Below are 21,993 nucleotides of genomic sequence, written 5' to 3' on the forward strand. Positions count from 1 at the left end.
GGTATGAAATAAATATTCTTCTTATTATATAATTTATTTTATATAATTATCTGTTACCAACGGATACGAAATAACATTTACTTGTATCCATATCCATTTATCTGCACTAAACCAATGTAATACTGATGAAATTACTTGCCGACCTGGCTAAACCCATTTATTGAAATAAAGTTGCCAATTACAACAAACAACTAAGCCATTTAATTATAAATGTACCAACTAAGATGATAAAGGTGCTTGCTACAATGACACCGATGCAGAAGCAACGTCTGACATGGATTTCATTTCCTTCCACACTTTGGTCGACAGATCCGGTCTATTCTTTCTCTTTAGATCGCTGCATCTAAGGCCCAATGAAAGCATCTTCTTAGCCTCCTTAAAAGGCCAGGGACCTGCCGAAGCATCAATTAATGCGTTCAATGTACCTTTCCTTTGTGCCTCCTGCACCAAGTTTCTTATTCCCCGGGGGTGTTTGCATGTCACTAGCCGCAACAACATAATACCAAATGAATAAACATCATATTGAGGAGTTAACTTCCCTATTGACAAGAACTCCGGGTCCATGTAGGCAAGTGTTCCTTTTGGACAATCAGTCCAGTGGTATGGCACACTTGCGCTAGCTGTCCAATTAAGTTCACGACAGAGGCCAAAATCGCCGATTTTGCTAACATCATTCAAATCAAGAAGGATGTTGTCAGGCTTGAGATCGCCATGCACAATACCATGAGGTTTGCTACAGTGTAAGAAGCTTAGTGCAGAGCAGATCTCAAATGCAATGCGAATTCTGGCTTGCCATTGGAGGGGCAAAGTATTGTTTTTGCACCGAAGGCGGTCTTCCAAGGTACCATTTGGTAAATACTCATAAATAACTGCACGGGTCTCTGCACAAGCCCCTATAAGCGTCACAAGGTTGGGATGCCGTAACTTGCTAAGAATTTCAATCTGTGAAGTTCAAATAAATAATTCGTCATTAACTACAAATATTAATCTCCTAGTGTGTAACAGGGCAATGCTAAGAACTGTGCAAATTTTAGTACAGACACCAAAGAAAATCCTAAAAGAATATTGTACAAAATGTGTATATTATTTGATGTTCTTCAGTCATTCCTTTATGTACTTTGCGTCATGTGTATTGATGGTTGCTTATCATTTCTTTTTTTACATATCAATATAAATTGTCCAAAAATACCCTAACAAAATTTATATTTCATCCTTTGATGGTAGAAATTGGAATTACATTTTCATATTTGAGGGATCAACTTGTGTTAGAGTGAAATTACAAGCAGGTAGAAAAAAACCATCAAGATATTTAAAGGTTCAAATCGACTATAAATTTAGTTTGGAGCTTTTTAACGAGGTTTCGAAGAGGCTTCCTCTTCCTCTGTCCAGTTATTACCTCTTTCTTGCTGTTATGTACTCAAAGTAAAGTTGCACTCGAATTCTGTACAAGTAAATATATATAAATATACTTGTGGAAATTACCTCCTGATGAAATTCTTTCGCTCCTTGACTGCTTGCGTCTTTCATAATCTTTATTGCAATGTTAGTATTGTGGAGGATCCCCTTGTATACAATACCAAACCCACCTTCTCCAAGTTTAAATGACTCATCAAAATTGTTGGTCGCATCTCGGAGATCAGATGAGCTGTAATCAGTAAAGTATCCTACATATTGGCTACCAGGAACTTGTTGCTCTGTCAATTGGCGCAACTCTTCAACTTCTTTTCTAGCATAATCTCTTTCTGACATTAGCTGTTCTATGAGTTTCTGGGCCTTTAAAAGTTCAAGTTGAACGGCAGGACTCTCTTCATTTGCATTGTCTGGGTTATTCTGTATGTTCTTCTTTTCAGCTGTAGAAGAAGTTCTGTCATCTCTCTGCATTTAAGAAGCAGATTAAAATCTATAGATATATTGAGGCTGGACAATGGTGCTATGCCTAAAACTAATCAATTGGTTCTCTCGAAATGACTGATATGAAACAGTCAAGGTAATATATTCTTGGGCTAAGTATTGTTTTTGAATCCTAGATGGTTTTCTAGGATACCATTTGGTAGGTACTCTTAAATAAGTGCACGGGTAATTGCACATTCCCCTATGAGTATCACGAAGTTTGGATGCTGAACTCTGCTTAGAATTTTATCCTATGTTGTTTAAATTAAATAACTTCTGGTTAATTGAAAATATAGTCTCCCGAGACCTAGATATGTAATTGTGAGATGCCATATAGATTAAAACAATCAATACATTATAAATATTTTAATTGACTATGAAATATTTACAGGTATATAGTGTTGAAGTGTCAGCACCGAAGGGCCCAAGGCCCAAAATTAGTTTTCATGAAGATATCAAGAATTGTCTAGAAACTATCAAATAAAATATCTTGTAGTGTAAGATGTAGGAAAATCTAGAAGTGTCCAAAAACATCTTAGGTCTAGATGTTTCTTTAGCTCTAATGGAGCAAGTATAAATAGGGTGCCTTGCTCCTCATTTTAACCATCCAAGCAAGAAAGCAATCTTGGGTCATATAAGTAGTATAGTGTTGTAGTAGTTTGGAGGTGTAGGATAATATAAGTAGTAGAGGGTGTAATTTTGGAGGTTAGATTATTAAGTAGTAGAGTTGTAAGAATATCTTCAGAGAGTAATAAAATTAGTTTCAATATAGTGTCTCTACTCAACAAAGTGGTATCAGAGCCAGGTTAGGTCCTGTTGGCTAGAAGGTTCGGATAATCCGTGAGTCTGTTGTTGTGTCAAAGGTCCTGCTGATTAGGAGCTTTTTGTAATCCCTTAATACATCATGGTGTCGAAATGTCAGACTTGAGTGGCATGAGTGGTTTGATCGAGAAGTTGAATAATTATAATTATAGAGACTGGCGTATGTGTATTAAGTCATATCTGCAGGGGCAAGATTTGTGGGAGATTGTCGGTGGCAATGAGATCGAACCGCCACCGAATTCGATCCGAGCTTATAAGAAGTGGAAGGTGAAGGCGGGCCCAGCGTTATTTGTGTTGAAGGCTACGGTGGACAAGAGCCTACTATCTCATATTGAAGATGTGGAGACACCAAAAGAGGCATGGGATGTTTTTGCCGCGTTGTTTTCAAGGAAGAACACAAGTCGGCTGCAACTGCTCGAGAGGGAGCTGATGAATATCTCCCAAGGTGACAAGACTGTAAGTGAGTTTTTTCTTAAAGTAAAAAATTTGTGCAGGGAGGTTGAGCAGCTAGACGCCAATGCAAAAATTGGCGAGGATAGAATGCGGCGGATAATCCTGAATGGCATGAGGCCAGAGTACAGCGCCTTCATCACGGCAATTCAAGGATGGGCGATGCAACCAACCTTGTTGGAACTAGAGAATTTGTTGGCCAGTCAGGAAGCTCTTGCCAAGCAGCTGGCAGGTTTGACGGTAAAGCACGAAGAGGAGAAGGCTTTGTATAGTGGTCGACGTGGAGAGTCGAGCAGAGACCGGTATCGACGACAACCTGAGACGGAGAAGGTTTGTCATGAACAATGCAAGAGGTGTTCATGTTCAGGGGGAGCTCCTAGAGGCCAAGAGGGCAAAGGAGCCGATGGCGGTGAATACCGGAGTAGAAGAGTGGAGTGCTACAATTGCGGACGACGAGGGCACTATGCGAGAGAGTGTCAGTTCAGGAAGAATGAAGGAAACTTTGTGGTGACCACGAAGGAGAAGGCAACAGAAGAGGTCCCAAGTGAAGAAGAGTGGGACGCAGTAGCAGCTGTTGCGATGCAGTCAGTGGCCGACGTAGAGGACGTCGAAGAGGCTGGTGAGCCTGAGGATGAGGAGATCAATTTTGAGTCATGGTTCTTTGAAGAACCAGTTGAAGAATCGGTCAAGAAGGAGACCGAAGTTATGAGGTGCACAGTGGCTGATGAGGAGAAGCCACAAGAGAGCACTGAACTGGAGGCCATCACCAAGAAGGGTGATGATGACGAGATGACACAGAAGAGTGTCGCTGTTGTGGAGAAGACTATAGGACGAGAGTTTGTGCAAGAAGATGCAGCTTGTATGATGATCTATCGAGAGAAGAAAGCTCGGCGACGACTTGTGCCAAAGCAGCGTGACAAGAAGATTCCAGAAACTTCTCTTGTGAAGATGACTATTCTGGAAGATCGACCGGAGACGTTTGAGCAACTTCAAGCTCAGAAAATTAAAAGAAACAACAAGAAGCATGATGACCCAGATGGACGCGGAGTACCGAAGATTAAGACAACACCAAGTCGGTGTTGAGGGGGAGTGTTGAAGTATCAGCACCGAAGGGCCCAAGGCCCAAAATTAGTTTTCATGAAGATATCAAGAATTGTCTAGAAACTACCAAATAAAATATGTTGTAGTGTAAGATGTAGGAAAATCTAGAAGAGCCCAAAAATATCCTAGGTCTAGATGTTTCTTTGCCTCTCATGAAGCAAGTATAAATAGGGTGCCTTGCTCCTCATTTTAACCATCCAAGCAAGAAAGCAATCTTGGATCATATAAGTAGTATAGTGTTGTAGTAGTTTGGAGGTGTAGGATAATATAAGTAGTAGAGGGTGTAATTTTGGAGGTTAGATTATTAAGTAGTAGAGTTGTAAGAATATCTTGAGAGAGTAATAAAATTAGTTTCAATATAGTGTCCCTACTCAACGTAGAGCTTTCCCAAGAGTGTTTGTGAAAGGCCTGAAAATTAAGAAGAATCCCTCTTGTTTTCTCGTTGTTTTATATATTCCTTGTCATTTACTCGTGTCAAATTAAAGTTGCATTTAAATTTTATTTAAATAAGTTTGTATAAATGTACTTACTAAGGTCGATATCTTCTGATTCAACTCTTTTGTTCCATGGCTGATTCCTTTCAGCTTCTTTATGGCAACAGTACTAATTTTCTGGAGGCCCTTATACATAATGCCAAACCCATCTTCTCCAAGTTTAGATGACTCCTGGATATTCTTGGTTGCATCTTGGAGCTCTGAGTAGCTGCATGTCGGAAAGTTTGGCTTGGAAAGCCAGTATGACTCATCCTCTGTTTTCTCTGATCTTCCTATACGGTGCATGTTCTGGTGATTCAATTAACAGAAATCACATACGATTTAACTAGCAAAATAATGGATCATCAGAAGATGTCTAATATTAAACTAAAAAAAAAGAATGTAAACAGGTAACATAAGGAAATCATTTTGTAGAATAATATTTGATGTGTTCGGCAATATAAGAAAATCATTTTTTAATAACACCATATCTATGAAAATGTTATCATCTAAAAGATGTTGTGGGCATTAAAAAAAAAATGAGAGGGGGGAGCGTTATATAACTATACCTCTTCAAGAAAGTCGTTTAGAAATGTTAATAAATGTCCATCTTCATCCATGGCTCTTCTCCAAATGAACTTCTCTGAATCTTCCGTCTTTTCCTCTTGAGAATTCAATTCAGTTGAAACTAACTGCGAAGTTTCCAAACCTGTAGTCTTTTGACACCAAAACAACATTATAAGTACAACGAAGGAATAACATTATAGATACATGGATGTAGTACTGAGGCTAGTCTTTATTCCATTTATATGTTTCATAAAGTTCTAATGAAGATGCATTCTCATTTTTTTCTTCCTTTAAACCATATTTTTTTTTCTAAACGCATGCATTAACACTCTTAAGTACGGCAAATATTATGACAACTGAGATTGTATGTGCACAAGTAGTAATACTTACCAGGCCGTTTATCATTTGGTCTGTGCCCATTACATTTTGTTGTCTTGCATGCATAGCACAACCCCTTGCAACGTGCTCAAAATGTGTCGTCTTGCTTAGTTTTTTACCAAAAATTTTAGTCACAATGTCAATAATTGCTGGAATGGAGCATCCTTTTCCAACGACTTCTATTAATTCGATCTTCTCCACATTCAACCTGGATTCCATCAACGCTTTTTTCAAGGCCACCTCAATTTTTTTCAATATCGAAATGGTCAACCTTTTAAAATCTTTCCTCTTCATGGACCCCTTAACAGTTATTGAACCGTAAAAGTTCTCAATGCAAAAGGATGCCTCATTTTTTGTGCTTAGATCGTACTTCAATATCTCACAAGCCTCACTAAGTTTAACACAAGCACTGCCGTATTCAGACACATCAATATTATACTCCTTTCTAATCTTAGATGCAAAATGCTTAAACAACACTTTATCAAATTCCCTTCCTCCTAACGATCTGGCATAACCCTTGTACAAAATATTTGTATACCTTACCATGTCATCGTGCTTCCCTATGAACTCAGCAAAGCAAACTTGCATACTGGCATGGCCAATATCAACAAATGCCACGATACCCTGAGATTCCAGTAAACGATTGCTTTCAAGTGCCAATACCATGGCTGTTGTTTCATCCAGGAGGCAGAAAGATGAAGGTAAACCAACTATTTTTGCAGCTTGAAGCACCTCCTTCTTTTGTTGATTTGTGAAGTAGATTGGAATCCCAATACAAGGAGATGCATCAGAATATTCTTTTCTTGCTAGAAATTGTGGACTCGAAATCAACATAGCTAGGATCTCAACGGGGGTGAATGCTCTGTCTTCTCCCTTGCATCTGCTGTGGACTACGGGATATCCATCGGGACCTTCAATTACTCTAAAAGGAACGTAATCAAGCTCCAATTGCAGCTCTGGATCAGAGAATTTCCTACCCAAAAGAGACTTGATCTGAGAGATCTGGGTTTTGAAGCCACAAACATTGGTCCTTGAGAAACTACAATCATTCCAATCGTCCAAACCACATATCACATGGCAACTCCAACTGCCCAGATCAATCCCCAGCATACTCATATCTGATGGTTCCAACATTATTTTTTGTTTCTGCCATGTGTAAAAATCAAGAAATCAACCCAAGTATTATAATACAAAATAACATTTAATTCACATTGCAGCATAAATTGAATTCAATCACCAAGGGTTAAATCAACTTGTTTCAGGAAAGATCCACTGGTAAATATCTATGGTTGACTTCTCATACATAGTTATTTGCTGGCAACAACCTAGTGGACCAATATTTAATTGATATTAACTAAGAGTGAGGCTATGGTATTATGCATAAGCGCATATTGGCCCGTGCTATGTGCTCAAATCTTCGGTTCAAAAGTTTTAACGGTCGATCCAAACATTAAACATGATCTCCATATGAATATATACTCGAAAACCAAATTTAAGATTTTTTTTTACTATTTTTTAGGTATGTACAAAATCTGAAAATTCTGAACCATCCAAAAACAGTGATTTCTACCCATCTAAAAAAATAATATAAAAATTCTAATAATAGTTTGCAAGTACATATTCATATGGAGATCAGGTGAACGGTTCAGATCGACCATTAGATTTTTGAAAACAAAAATATTGATCCGTAGTATGGACCAATCCGCGCTATGCATAGTATGGTTTATTTTTGGACCATTTAAGCATTGTATCAAGGTTTCTCCCATTATATTGAGCCCTTGTGTTGTGCCCCACACAATAGCCTGGATCTTAAAAAATATATGTCTGACATGAACCTAGTGTCAATTTTATCAATTTTGTTTGAACTTGCTTAAGCTTTTTATTTGGTTTTGTTTAAGGGGGCATAAGTGCGAAACCTTGTGTATCATACATCTTAAAGAAGCATGTGAAAACTGAAACAGAAACTACAACCCGACTTTTATCAAATATATAGATGTTATTGGAGTAGAACAAGGGTGTTCCTAAGTTTATTAAGTTTCTTTGTGAACTCAATTCTAAAATCTATCAGATTAATTTCAAATAACGAATCTGAACTATTAAAATCCATCTACTTTACGAGTAATGCGTCTACATGTGAAAATTTTAAATTTTCGAACTAATTTTATCTAGAGTCAAGTGGTCAAAAAACATTCAAAATATAAAAGTATTAAAATTAATTTATAAATCTTCTAATTTTAACCACTTGACTTTATAATAAATTAATTCAGAAATCAATAATTTTCACTTGTACATCCATCAAACGTAAGGTAGAGGGATTTCAACGGTTTGAATTCATCATTTGAAGCCAATCCAATAAATTTTAAAGTTGAGATTACAAAGATACTTGATAAACTTAAGAAGAACCTAGTTATACTCCTGTTATTGTACCAAAACAAGTAAAGACACAATAAATATAAAAACATAAAAGTATAGATGGTACTAGAAGTACTTTGATAAGTTTCCATTGGTAGGTTGCCCATCCCAATTACTTAAGACTAAAGCATTTTTGCTTAATGCATTGTGTGCATGCAATTTGACTGATAGAATAATTTTTTTGGCTACGTGCATGCAATTTGACATATAGAATAATTTTTTCAATACCCATGCTACAGTACCCGTACTGTACTCACTCTACAATACCTACACTATACCCACGCTACAGTACCCGCACTTAGAATAATGATGTATTATGATCCCCACTAATTATATGGTCTCCACTAATTATTATTATAAAAAGATATTTTATAGTCTCAACTAATTATTATTCTAAAATTTCACCATTTCTCTGTGTTCCCCATTAATTATATGGTCCCCTTTTCACAGTTCTCGTCCTCGTTCCCACGTCAAACTTTCTCTAATAAAAATAGTTAACCTCATAGGAATAAATACTTAAGTGCATAGGTATAAATATTTTCAAAACTTAGATATTAATTGTTACATCTCGTCAAATGAAAATGTGAAAATTTCTCTTTAAATTAGAAAAAATACGAAAAATTTGCAAAAATTCAAACCTTCTAATAGATAATTAAGTGAGGTAATTAAAAATATTTTCGTGACATTAGATGGTTTCACTAAAACTTATTTGACAAAAATAGATATACATACATACATATATATATATATATATATATAGAGGTGGGCTACGTTGAGTTGCGTAGTAAAACGCGTTTCTACTTCACGCCGTATTTTTATTTTGAAAGTTCAAACGACCGATCCGAACCGTTAGATGTTTAATCCATATTGAAATGTGCTTGGAGACCAAATTTTACATTTTTTGGAATTTTTTTACTATTTATTAAGCAATTTTGAAAGTCACTGATCTGATGGTCCAGAAAATTTTACTGTTTTTTACTGTTCACAGCAAAACAGCAATTTTAAAAAACGCTTAATAAATAGTAAAAAAATTCCAAAAAATGTAAAATTTGGTCTCCAAGCACATTTCAATATGGAGAACAAGATGAACGGTTCGGATCAACGTTTTGAACATAAAAATCACAAAATATGAGCGTGAAGTAAAATAGTCGCTTTACTTCGCAACTCACCGTAGCCCACCTCATATATATATATATATATATTATTAATTTCATAGCTTCAAATTAGTTAGAAATTTTTAGTCGAATAATGTATATACCATTGTATACTAGAAATCAGAAACCAAATCTTCATTCAAAATACTAATTAGTGAATTAATATTTTTAGTGGATCGCTTTCAAATTTCTTACCCTTATCCATTCTATTTTATTATATTATTTTCTTCTATTTTTCCTCTTGAAACTTCTCCTGTACGGATGAGTAACTTCTTATTTTATTCATGTCCATCTCTACGTGGCAAACAGAGAGTGATTGAGCCGCATGAAATATATATCATGACTAAGCTGGTTTCTCTCTTCTCTCTCAATATGCTAATGAACATGTTTTTCTTCCCCTTGTTATCTCTTGTTCTATTATCCAATATATGGCCGGTATACGTTCTTCTTGCGTGAGCGTGTGTTGTTGACAATCTAAATTGAAGTGATAGCTGGTGGCAGAGACGCATACCAATTCGGCAATTCCTTTCTCTTTTCTCTCTCTTGGTTGCACCAAGACACATGCGTAGGCCTAAATACATGAAGTTAAACTTAATGATATTTTCGAGAGCATCGAATACTCAGGAACGGGTCACTATACTTTTCCTATATTATCATATGCGGGGTTATTGGACTTGTTTGATATTACATTTTTAAGAATTAAATTGTTATTCATTTGTCATATTGAATGATTATTTGTTGCATTATTTGAGATGTGTGAATCATGTGCATAGTGTTGAGAAACAGAAGATTTGCCTCAAAGAATCATCATATGCATTTTAAGGAACAAAATCAAGCTAGCATCATGCAATAGCTGTCAAGCTAAATATAGTACCTAGCAAGATTTGAGTATTTGCATATTCAGAAATTGTAATTTAGGCAAGTAGGCAACAGCTAGAGAAATTGTAATTTAGGCAACTAGGCAACGGCTAGTTTCCTCTCCTCAATTATAAAGAGGCATGATATACATTGTAAGAAAGACAAAATATATAAAATAGTTATTCATCATTTCAAAATTCTAGATGGTATCAGAGCAACATCTGTACCAGTGATCGATACAGAGCAACAACCCACAACAACACAAACACACAAACTGGTAATTTAATTACCAGAGCAACAATGGCAGAAAAAATTCAGATCGATGCCAATACTTCTCTAAAATTAACCCCCATGTTACTCAATGGCAAAAACTACCAGTCGTGGTCCAAATCAGCGATAATTTCACTCAAGGGCAAAGGCAAGTATGGGTACATCACAGGCGACAAGAAAAAATCTGATGCAAACTCAGATGAATAGGAAATCCATGACAATCTGATAATGTCATGGCTCCTAAACTCCATGGAACCAGAAATCAGCGAGCTTTTCTTACATGGTACCGACACCTCAGCCAAGATGTGGACAGCCATCACCAAAATGTTCGGTAAACAAAATAACTTTGCCCATATTTTCCAAATCAAACACGACATCATTCATATCAAACAAAACCAGAAACCCATCACACAGTACTTTGGGGCAATGAAATCAAAATGGGACGAATTGGATGTCCATCAACCTGAAACCACAGACCCAGAACAAATCGGGGAAAGAAAAAATCAAGATCGCATTTTTCAGTTTTTAACAAACCTGGACCAGAGCTATGAACAAGTGCGGCAACAAATCCTTTTCGGGGCCAACCTTCCCTCTCTCGAATCCATCGTCTCCCTACTAGAACAGGAGGAATCAAGGCGAGATGCCATGAATACCAATACCCAGACCGGCGACAACTCAGAAAACCAAGCTTTTCTCTCATACAACAAACCTCAAAACCCTACCTCCCAAAATAATAAGGATCAATCAAGCAGTTCAGAGAGGTGTGAGTGTTGCAAGAAAACCGGCCACAACAAGGAACGGTGTTGGTTCCTTCACCCACATCTTAGACCGAAGAAGTGGAAAAGAGGCGGCGATCGGGATGGAGAGAAACGAAAGGGGGAGAAGGAAAAGAAGGGATACGCGGCTCAGGGGTCTGGGCTTCTCTCCTCTTCTGGCGCGACAAATGAACTCGGTCCAGGTGAACCAAGCTCCACCGAAACTGGAGAGGATTCTATGCGGCAACTGATGACGCAGCTGTCTGTGATGCTTGCTAGACAGAACACTAATTCATGTGGTATTGCTTTAAATTCAGTTAAATTTTTGCCTAACAGTCAATTAATAATAGATACAGGTGCTACTGACCATATGATATACAATAAGGAATTATTTAAGACCTTAGAAATGTGCAAAAATGACCAATATCTTTTAGTTGCCAATGGAACCAAGGTACCCGTTACTGGTATAGGCACCATTAATCTCTTCTCCAAAGAAATTAAAAATGTTCTATACATAAATTCATTTACAACAAATCTAATTTCTGTAAGTAAAATAACACAAGAATTTAATTGTGATGTACTGTTTTCAAAAACAAATGTTAAATTTCAGGACCAAACAACAGGGATGATGATTGGTGAGGGATTCTATGACAAAGGACTTTATATTTTGAATTATCAGTTTAATTTATGCGCAACCAAACAAACTAGCGAAAACGAATTGTGGCACAAGAGACTTGGACATCCTTCTGATAGAATTTTAAATTTCTTCTTAAATTTTCCTTTAAATAATTGTGTTAATTGCGATGTGTGCAAATTAGCTAAACAAACTAGGCTTCCATTTTCATTATCAATTAGCAAGAGTAAAGCACCGTTTGAATTAATACATTCTGATGTATGGGGACCCGCTCCTACTACTTCATATAATCAATTTAGATATTTTGTTTTATTTATTGATGATTTTTCTTGTGCTACTTGGTTATATTTGCTTAAATCAAAAGGTGAAGTTTTTGTATGCTTTCAAGAATTTGCAACTTTGGTAGAAAACCAATTTAATGCAAAAATTAAAATATTTAGATCTGATAATGGCACATAATTTGTTAATAATAATTTTACTCAATATTTTAAAAATAAAGAAATTTTACATCAAACGACTTGTATAAATACACCCGAACAAAATGGAGTATCCGAAAGAAAAAATAGGCATTTGTTAGAAATGACAATAGCACTTTTGTTTCAAATGAATGTCCCAAGGCAATATTGGTCAGATGCAGTACTCACGGCCACATATTTAATTAATAGACTCCCTAGTGTTAAGTTAGAAAATAAAAGTCCTTTAGAAATTCTTTACCAAAGAAAAATCAATATTGACCATCTAAGGATTTTCGGTTGTGTGTGCTTTGTTCATAAAAAAAGAAAAGATAAATTTGACTCAACATCAACAAAAGTTATTTTTTTAGGATATTCAACACATAAAAAGGGATATAAGTGTTATGACCCAATTAATAAAAAAATGTTCATCTCAAGGGATGTTATTTTTAATGAAAATGAAACTTATTTTTTAAAGGAAGAGATTAGTGAGCCTATTACCAATAGTCAAAATAGAGTATTGTTACCAACCAACCATACTCAAGATGTGATAACCTTGACCGAAAATGAAAATAGAGATGAAAATAATATAAGTGAGCAAACAAATGAAATGGAAGAAAGAAACAATCCTACTAATGACAATCATGAGAATGATGAAGAAATTAGTGTAAGAAGGTCTTCAAGGACAATTCAACCATCCACCACACTTCGAGACTTTGTGACTTACAAGGTAATGTATCCTATTCAAGATTTTATTTCTTATGACAAAATTTCAACAAATTACAAAGCCTTCTTGACATCTCTCTCTAAACAAGAAGAACCAAAAATTTTTCAAGAGGCTTTAAGTCAACCGGTATGGTGTGAAGCCATGAAAGAAGAACTTAGGGCATTAGAAAAAAATAATACTTGGGTTATTATGCCTTTACCAAAAGACAAAAAATCAGTTGGGTGCAAATGGGTGTACAAAATAAAATATAATAGTGAAGGTACCACAGAAAGATATAAAGCTAGATTGGTGGCCAAAGGATACACAAACTTATGATATTGACTATCATGAAACCTTTGCTCCAGTTGCGAAAATGAACACTGTTAGGATTTTATTATCAGTAGCAACAAATAATGGTTGAAACCTTTACCAAATGGACGTAAAAATATTTTTCTTCAAGGAACACTTGAAGAAGAAGTTTATATGAACCTAACATCTGGTCATGAGAGAGAGAAAGATTCTAATCTTGTTTGTAGGTTAAAAAAAATCCATATATGGCTTGAAGCAATCTCCAAGGGCATGGTATGGAAAACTTAGTTTTTTTCTTAAATCATGTGGTTTTACAATTAGCAGTGCTGATAATTTCCTTTTCACCAAACACAATAATGGCAATATTGTGATTGTATTAGTTTATGTAAATGACATAATTGTTATAGGAAATAATGAAACAGAGATTAACATGATTAAATGTCAGTTGAAGAAAAATTTTGATATAAAAGATTTAGGAATATTGAAATATTTCCTAGGCATTGAAGTAGCTCATTCAACCAAAGGTTTATTTATCTCTCAAAGAAAATATGCACTAGACCTTCTTAAAGAAACAGGTAAGATAGGATCAAAACCTGCTTCAACATCTATTGAATATAAATGCAAATTAAATACCGAGGATGGAGAACCATTAGAAGATATAAATCAATTTCAAAGACTTGTAGAAAAATTGATATATTTAACAGTAACTAGACCTGACATCTCATTTGCTGTTAGTCAAATTAGTAAGTTCATGCATTCACCAAGAACACCACATTTAGAAGCGATAAATAGAATTCTAAGATACATAAAAGGATCACCTGCAAAGGGAATATGGATGAAAAATAATAATTCTAACGAAGTGTGTGGCTATTCCGATGCAGATTGGGCAGGAAGCTTCGATAGAAAATCAACTACTGGCTTTTGCACATTTGTAGATGGAAATCTAGTCACATGGAAGAGTAAGAAGCAAAATGTCGTAGCAAGATCAAGTGCTGAGGCAGAATATCGAGCTATGTATCAACAGCTAGTGAACTAACTTGGGTTAGACAAGTGCTAACCGATTTGAATATTACAAATCATGAACCTATAAAAATATTTTGTGATAATCAAGCGGCTAGACATATTGCATCTAATCCAGTTTTTCACGAAAGAACCAAGCACATTGAAGTCGATTGTCATTTCGTGAGAGAAAAAAATCAGGCAAAAGAATCGAAACACCATATGTGAAGAGTCAGGACCAACTTGTTGATATCTTCACAAAAGGGCTAGAACCAGGACCATTTTATAAAATTACAAGCAAGTTAGGATTGATCGATATTTACAATCCTAACTTGAGGGGGAGTGTTGAGAAATAGAAGATTTGCCTCAGAGAATCATCATAGGCATTTTAAGGAACAAAATCAAGCTAGCATCATGCAATAGCTGTCAAGCTAAATATAGTACCTAGCAAGATTTGAGTATTTGCATATTCAGAAATTGTAATTTAGGCAACTAGGCAACGACTATTTTCCTCTCCTCAATTATAAAGAGGCATGATATACATTATAAGAAAGACAGAATATATAAAATAGTTATTCATCATTTCAAAATTCTAGACATAGCCAAATCAAATTATAACTGGATTTGTGTGATACTGTTGACCTATCATTTTGAATGGTTTATCGTTTTGTGTGTTCTCCTATTTTGGACTACGGTCGAAAGTCACCATAAATTTATGATGATTACTAACTTATCAAAGTCAATTGCTGGACATTGACTTTGAGCGATTATGCGCATATGGTGTGTGGTCAATCACATGCTAGGCGGTGATTGATCGAATCAGTCAATTGTAGGGCGTTGACTGATTGTGACAGAAACTTGGGGTGACTATAAAGAAACGTCTGATAGATATCATATCCAGTCAATTGCGAGGCGTTGACTATTTTATTTAATATGTTGGAAATTCCGAATTCTGAGTTGATTGCATGCAAAACATTATCCGACTATGAACTAGACTTTAATAAATGGTATAAGCCTGAACACTATACATGAGGGTCAGTTTAGGGGTACTATATGGTACCGACAGGTGTGGGTTTACCTTAGCCACCTGTGTGACTAGTTGGTGTATCATCTGGTTGTGTTACCAGACCTGATAATCTGAGTTTAAATCAAATAAATCTATGTTGAGCTTCATTTGAGATTCTGTGAGTTGAGATTTGATTGAATATTGTGATTGAACATTTGCATTCATTTATATATATAAACTAAACTATTAATGTCAAGTTGCGATGATTTAATTTTGGATTATGGATTGATTGCAAGTCCAGTGGCATGATTATGGCAAATTCGCACTGGGATATAATATTTATATTATTTCTCACCCCCCCATCCCTTGGGTTATTTTCAGGTTTATTATACATATACAGAGAGACAGTTCTAGATTGCATCTGACAGCATAACCACATAATATGGGGTTTTGGGTTGTTAAAACTGACAGGATGCGGGAGGCCTTTTTAAAATATCGTTTGCCGTATTGTGTCAGATAAATTTTGTTAATATTGGAATGTGGTTAATATGTAATGGTGTTATTGGTAATATATATAAAAGATCCACTGCCTTACATAGATGTCTTAACAAATATATGTGGCAGGCTGTTATACTCGATTTGGGGTGTGACATTCACCAATGAATAGTCAACAATCATACGAAAACACAAAACTTGGAGCCTTCAAGTCTAAAGTTGACTTAAGTTCCATAAAAAAGGAATTTCTATAGTTGAAGTCTCATAATTATCTTCTAAGAATTAAATGGAAATTAACAAACCAAATAATCCGGATTAAAAGCATATTGTCATCAGGACAGGCAGAGAGCAATTAATAAAATGTATGTTTTTTATTAATTAAGTAAATTCTATATAGTTTACTTCATTGGTAGGCCAACCGGCAACGATATATGTTTGATTGAAGTTAAAAACTATAAAGGAATGATCATAATGCTCTATTTATTGATTTACAATTTGCTCAACAATGCAGCATACTGCTCTGCTTTGATTTTTATTAATAAGTTATGTAATCCAAACTGAAGCATCCATAATCTAATCAAGCCATGATTTAATCCAAATACACCAAATACAAGTGAACTGGAGTCCAGGCAATCAGAAAATCCCCTTAACTTTGCTGAACCCAGTCCTGACTCCTGATCCAGTCTGACCACAAAACCAGCAAAACCTTTCCTGAAACTTTTATCGCCCCAACCTCACAAAAGCTAGCTGATTGGACCCTCATGATTTATTGATAATACAGCAGATGACATAAATGATTGAAGGAGAATTCTCAGAAACTTTTATACCACATATACAAACAGATTTTTAAGGGCACCATGGTTTCAGCGCTGTAAAAGAATTGAGGTTTAACCAGCTTTTAATATCACTTAATTTGTTTAAGTTGGTCTAACTCTTCTACTGAGTACTTCCCTTTAGGAGAAATTTAAGGAAATAGGTTCCAGAAGTAAGGTTCGATCTTTGATATATCCTACTTCTGAGAAATAAGCAGGTGAAAGATGCAATAGCTATTCTAACCCGACTTAATAAGCCGATTTTTTTATATATATCCAAAAATTAAATCAAATTACAAAAAATAACCGAAGCACCATTGAATTTCGATTATTACCCAATCCGGTTATCCAATAACCGGATTTGATAGAAATGTTCGGTTATCCACTCCCCGGACTCAAAATGCACAAATCTGGTTAATGGTTAACCGGATTTGTGCATTTTGCCTTCTTTTTTTTTCTTTTCTTTTTTTTGAAAAGAGAAATTTTTTTTATTTTTTATTTTTTGTATTAAATATTAGAAATATTGAATATATTTCTTTAAAAATAGATAGAATACAATATAATTTGATTTATTAGAAAAACTGTAACAAATAACCCGGATCAATATTTTTCAGATCGGATTTTTTGCGGCTGTAAGAAAAATTAATATATTTCTTTATGTGTTATTGGAAAAAAATAAAAATAATTAGATTCTGAGTTATTGATCCCGGTTCAAAAGTCACTTCTAGGTAATTCAGAAAATATTGTGATCCTTCTAGTACATTTAATTTATAAAAAGTTGTATCTATTTTTGAAAAAAATCAAAAACTTTAATTTATTTAATTATTGTTTTTCAAAAAGAATTCTCAAAATAGATACAACTTTTTATAAATTAAATGTACTAGAAATGTCACAATATTTTCTGGATTACCTAGAAGTGACTTTTGAACCGGGATCAATAACTCAGAATCTAATTATTTTTATTTTTTTCCAATAACACATAAAGAAATATATTAATTTTTTTTACAGCCGCAAAAAATCCGATCTGAAAAATATTGATCCGGGTTATTTGTTACAGTCTTTCTAATAAATCAAATTATATTGTATTCTATCTATTTTCAAAGAAATATATTCAATATTTCTAATATTTTAATACAAAAAAAAATTTCTGTTTTCAAAAAAAAAAAAAAAAAAAAGGCAAAATGCACAAATCCGGTTAACCATTAACCGGATTTGTGCATTTTGAGTCCCGGGAGTGGGTAACCGGACATTTCTATCAAATCCGGTTATTCGATAACCAGATTGGGTAATAATCGAAATTCAACGGTGCTTCGGTTATTTTTTGTAATTTGATTTAATTTTTAGATATATATAAAAAAATCGGCTTAATAAGTCACTTAATAGAACTAGAAATACTTGGGTATGATGAATACCTCCATGTTACCTTTCTTCCCCCAAATCATTCAAGAGAAGTTTATGCATGTGACTCCCTGTTTCCAACTAATTAGAACAGAATCATTTTGTCGAACACTTTGTATGCATAAAATTTTGACCAATTAAACAACGCACTTTGCATGCCAAGCCACCAGCAACCAGACATAGAACTAATTTTACGGATTTAGAACTCTTAATTAAAATAATTATGTATGCTAGAAATACTTACAAAAGCCAAATCGATGGACTACTTGTGTTGCGCTTCTCCTCTCTCACTAATTTTCTTTTGTTTTGTTTTTTTTTTTTTCTGAATTCACACGCTCTCTCTCTCCCCCCATCATATCTAACGGTAGAGGTCATCGCTCAGTCAATGCTACGCGTCGCTCAGTCAACAGTCAACGCAGAAACTTATTCACCATACATTGTAGAAACTTATCTTGTTTCTGATATTCACACACTCGGAGTTATCATTTTCACGCCACCTTTTCGGGTTTGTTATATTCGCACTTATTAGAATTTTTTTCATAAACCATAATTAATAAAATAAATCTTACGGAACCAATATGATTAAATTTTTTTTTTCAAAAATCATAAGGACCGGAGCGTTCCCACGGTCTCTAAATTTTTTTTTTCAGACCGTGGAAATCACATGGTCTTGCAAAATTTTTTATTTTTTATTTTTTATTTTTTCACTTTTTCACGAAAATTGCCACAGAAGATCCGCAAATTTTATACAGACCATGGGAACCACACGATCTACCCAAATTGAAATCAAGACCGTGGGAATGGTCCGGTCTTGATGAATATATCTCAAGACCGTGAATGTGTTGTAAATATAAATAAATACATACAAAAAAAAATTAACATTCAATATTGACAGGGATAACATGCAAACCCAATCAAATATTCACATTCATTCTATTACTTTACATTATTTATACTATATAAACCACTTATACTACTTAAAAAACAAAATAAACATAAGCCATTTATTTATACTACATGCAAATAAATCATGCATGTACATTAACTATGCAAATAAATAAATCATTCAACAATTAGTACATACATGTACACATAAACCATGCATCTACATAAACTATGCAAATAAATAAATCATTCAATAATTAGTACATGCATCTACACTAAAAAAAATCTACATGCACATAAACCATACATCTACATAAACCATAAGTAAATAATCCAAAAATTAATACATTCATCTACACTAAAAAAAACTACATACATCTGCACTAAAAAAAACTACATGCACATAAACCATACATCTACATAAAATATGCAAATAAATAAATCATCCAACAATTACTACATGCATACTAAAAAAACCTACATGCAAATAAATTACTAAAACTATTTTTTTATACTACAATTACAACATAAACCATTTATACTAATAAAAAAAATACACATAAACTATTTATACTACAAAAAGAAAAAAGTATACATAAACCATTTATTTATACTACAATTACTACATAAACCATTTATACTACATAAACAATCTATTCTACTCATTTATTCATAATTGCGTATTATTTATCAAAAATAAAAGAATTAAACACATACCTAACGAAATTTGTAGATTTGAAGCTCTTTTTGTTCCTCTTTAAAAAATATACAAACTTATGTAATTAAAATAAAAATCACTCTAATTATGAGAGTACAAAAAAAAAATTTAGATGATGGAAGGAAGGAAGAAAGAAGAGGGAAGGAAAAAATGGGGAAGAAACGCAGTGAGGAAGAAGGCTCTCACGGTCTCGGGTAGGAAAAAACAAAAATGAAGACCGGACCGTGGGGTTCCCACGGTCTTGCAAATTTTTTTCAGATATTCTGTGGCAATTTTCGTGAAAGTGTGGAAAAATAAAAAAAAAATAAAAAATTTGCAAGACCGTGTGGTTCTCACGGTCTGGAAAAAAAAAATTTAGAAACCGTGGAAAGTCCACGGTCCTTATGCTTTTTGAAAAAAAAAATAATCATATTGGTTCCGTAACATTAATTTTTTTAATTATGGTTTATGAAAAAAATTCCACTTATTAACCCATTATTGTACAAAGTTCTTTATTGAATTAACTTTTTCTTGCACCCAACAATTCTCACTAATTTAACTTTCCTAAATTTCAATTTAATAAAATAAATAAATCTCTTGTACATTTATTGTAGATCATTTTACATACTTGTGACTAATAAATAAAAATAAAAAATAATACTTTCATTGTGCACAAAGAAAATATCTTTCGTATGATTTATAATTAATGAATTGTTTTTTACAAACAAACTGGAATTTAATTCAGTTTGTCAGTTCGGTTTTATATCAGTTGGCAAATTTATTTCAATCGGTTAGCTCAAATGGGCCCAAACTTGGCATTCAGACTCCAACAGGAATTGATTTTCGTGGTGCTCAGGAAAGTTTGTCTTAAGTCTTAACAAAGTTGGCATCTTGCCACCTTACCTTCAAAAAAAATCTTAACAAAGTTTTTTTTTTTTAGCGATTCCACTAATACACTGAAAAGGATAAAATATTAAACAGATATCCAAAAGGTTCTGAAGATACAGAAAGTTCTGAAATTTGTGGGAAAAAAAAGAAAAGATAAAAAGGTAATAATATAATTGTTATACAAAAAAAAGTTTGCAAAACATTGCAAAGGAAAGTGGGAGAATGCAAACACAAAAGGCACTGATTTTTCTATAACTCACAGTCATATCATTTTTGTAATAGCATTTTTGTAAAGTGTATAAAATTAGCAAACTCACAGTGATCCGTTGCAGTTCAGATAATAATAATTGGACTAATTGTTTGTTTGTTGTTAGGATTCATTGTGGTCGGATCGAAGATCGTTATGGCTCATAATGCTTTATATTTTAATACTATATATGAAACAAAATCGGTAAAAACAATACTTTTTTTCTCCTTTTTTTATTATTTCGCTCTGATTCTATCTATCCATTACCAACTCACAGTAAGGGTGTCATGGGTACGATACGGATAGGGAGGAATCATTTTCACACCCATACCTACTAAGATCTATTGACCTTACTCATACCCTACCTATACCCGTTAAGAATTCGGTTTACTCAACCTTATTCATACCCGTTAAGCTGATTAGCGGGTAACGAAATAGTAGTGAACGAATAATGAATAATACAAATAAAATAATTTTATTAATTTTTTAAATAAACCATCAAAATCTATCATGTCATATATATACAATCACAATTACTAATATAAAATTAGAATATAAATATGCAATTAATTCTAAGTAACAGTTTTTTATTAAGCAAAAAAAATTAAAATCACAAATATCTCCTCTAACAAATTCAATTCCTTTCCTATATAATAAAACAATTCTAAGTAAAATATTTAGCATAATATTCTTCTTATTATATAATTTGTTTTATATAATTATGCGTTACCCAATGGGTACGAAATAAATATTCTTCTTATTATATAATTTATTTTATATAATTACCTGTTATCCAACGGATACGAAATAACATTTACCCGTATCCATACCCGTTTATCTAACGAAAAAAAATCCTTACCCATACCCATACCCAATAAGTTAACAAAAAAAAATCTTACCCATACCCATCTTATCAAATACGATATGGGTGACACCCCTAACTCACAGCATCAGCACGACGAGCCCTTTTTATAGTTTCTGTTATGAGTGAGTCTATGGTACTATGCATATTACGATTTGGCACCGTGCTGCGGCTCTATATTCGAGTTTTCAAATCCTAACGGTTGATCCGAACCGTTCATCTTGTTCTCCATATTAATATGTGTTTGGAGACCAAATTTTACATTTTTTGAAATTATTTTACTATTTTTTTAGATTTATTGAAAATCACTGTTTTTGGATGGTCCAGAATTTTCAGATCAAGTGTTTTTCTAAATATCTAAAAAAATAGTAAAATAATTTCAAAAAATGTAAAATTTGGTCTCCAAACACATATTAATATGGAGAACAAGATGAACGGTTCGGATCAACCGTTAGGATTTGAAAACTCGAATA

At 33.9% G+C, this 21,993-nt stretch overlaps 2 protein-coding genes across 2 annotated transcripts; one reads left to right on the forward strand and one right to left on the reverse strand.

Moving 5' to 3' along the window:
* On the reverse strand, window positions 1–18,311 carry LOC144561097 (uncharacterized). Its single transcript, XM_078310317.1, has 6 exons — window positions 18,186–18,311; window positions 5,694–6,827; window positions 5,306–5,452; window positions 4,794–5,045; window positions 1,483–1,875; window positions 1–942 (listed from the first exon to the last, which is right to left on the reverse strand). The coding sequence occupies exons 2-6, from the start codon at window positions 6,813–6,815 to the stop codon at window positions 241–243; spliced, it is 2,616 nt and encodes an 871-aa protein (XP_078166443.1). The 5' UTR covers window positions 6,816–6,827; window positions 18,186–18,311; the 3' UTR covers window positions 1–240.
* LOC144560267 (uncharacterized) lies at window positions 10,027–11,284 on the forward strand (the record flags this gene model as incomplete). The annotated part of the gene is made up of 2 exons (XM_078309432.1): window positions 10,027–10,523; window positions 10,635–11,284. Coding segments are annotated over exons 1-2 (768 nt in total), but the record flags the coding sequence as incomplete, so codon positions are not given.
* Window positions 18,312–21,993: the final 3,682 nt, after the last annotated feature.

This window comes from Carex rostrata, chromosome 10 (assembly GCF_964058835.1).
Source record: "Carex rostrata chromosome 10, lpCarRost1.2, whole genome shotgun sequence".
NCBI lineage: Eukaryota > Viridiplantae > Streptophyta > Magnoliopsida > Poales > Cyperaceae > Carex > Carex rostrata.

Bases quoted from the DNA above. Each gene is read 5' to 3' on its own strand.
- LOC144561097 (XM_078310317.1), bottom strand. From the start codon at position 6,815: ATGTTGGAACCATCAGATATGAGTATGCTGGGGATTGATCTGGGCAGT. The intron at 5,046-5,305 runs GTATAGTTATAT...TTGAATCACCAG, and splicing joins TAAACGACTTTCTTGAAGAG to AACATGCACCGTATAGGAAG. The intron at 1,876-4,793 runs GTAAGTACATTT...TCTTAAATGCAG, and splicing joins ATCAGAAGATATCGACCTTA to AGAGATGACAGAACTTCTTC.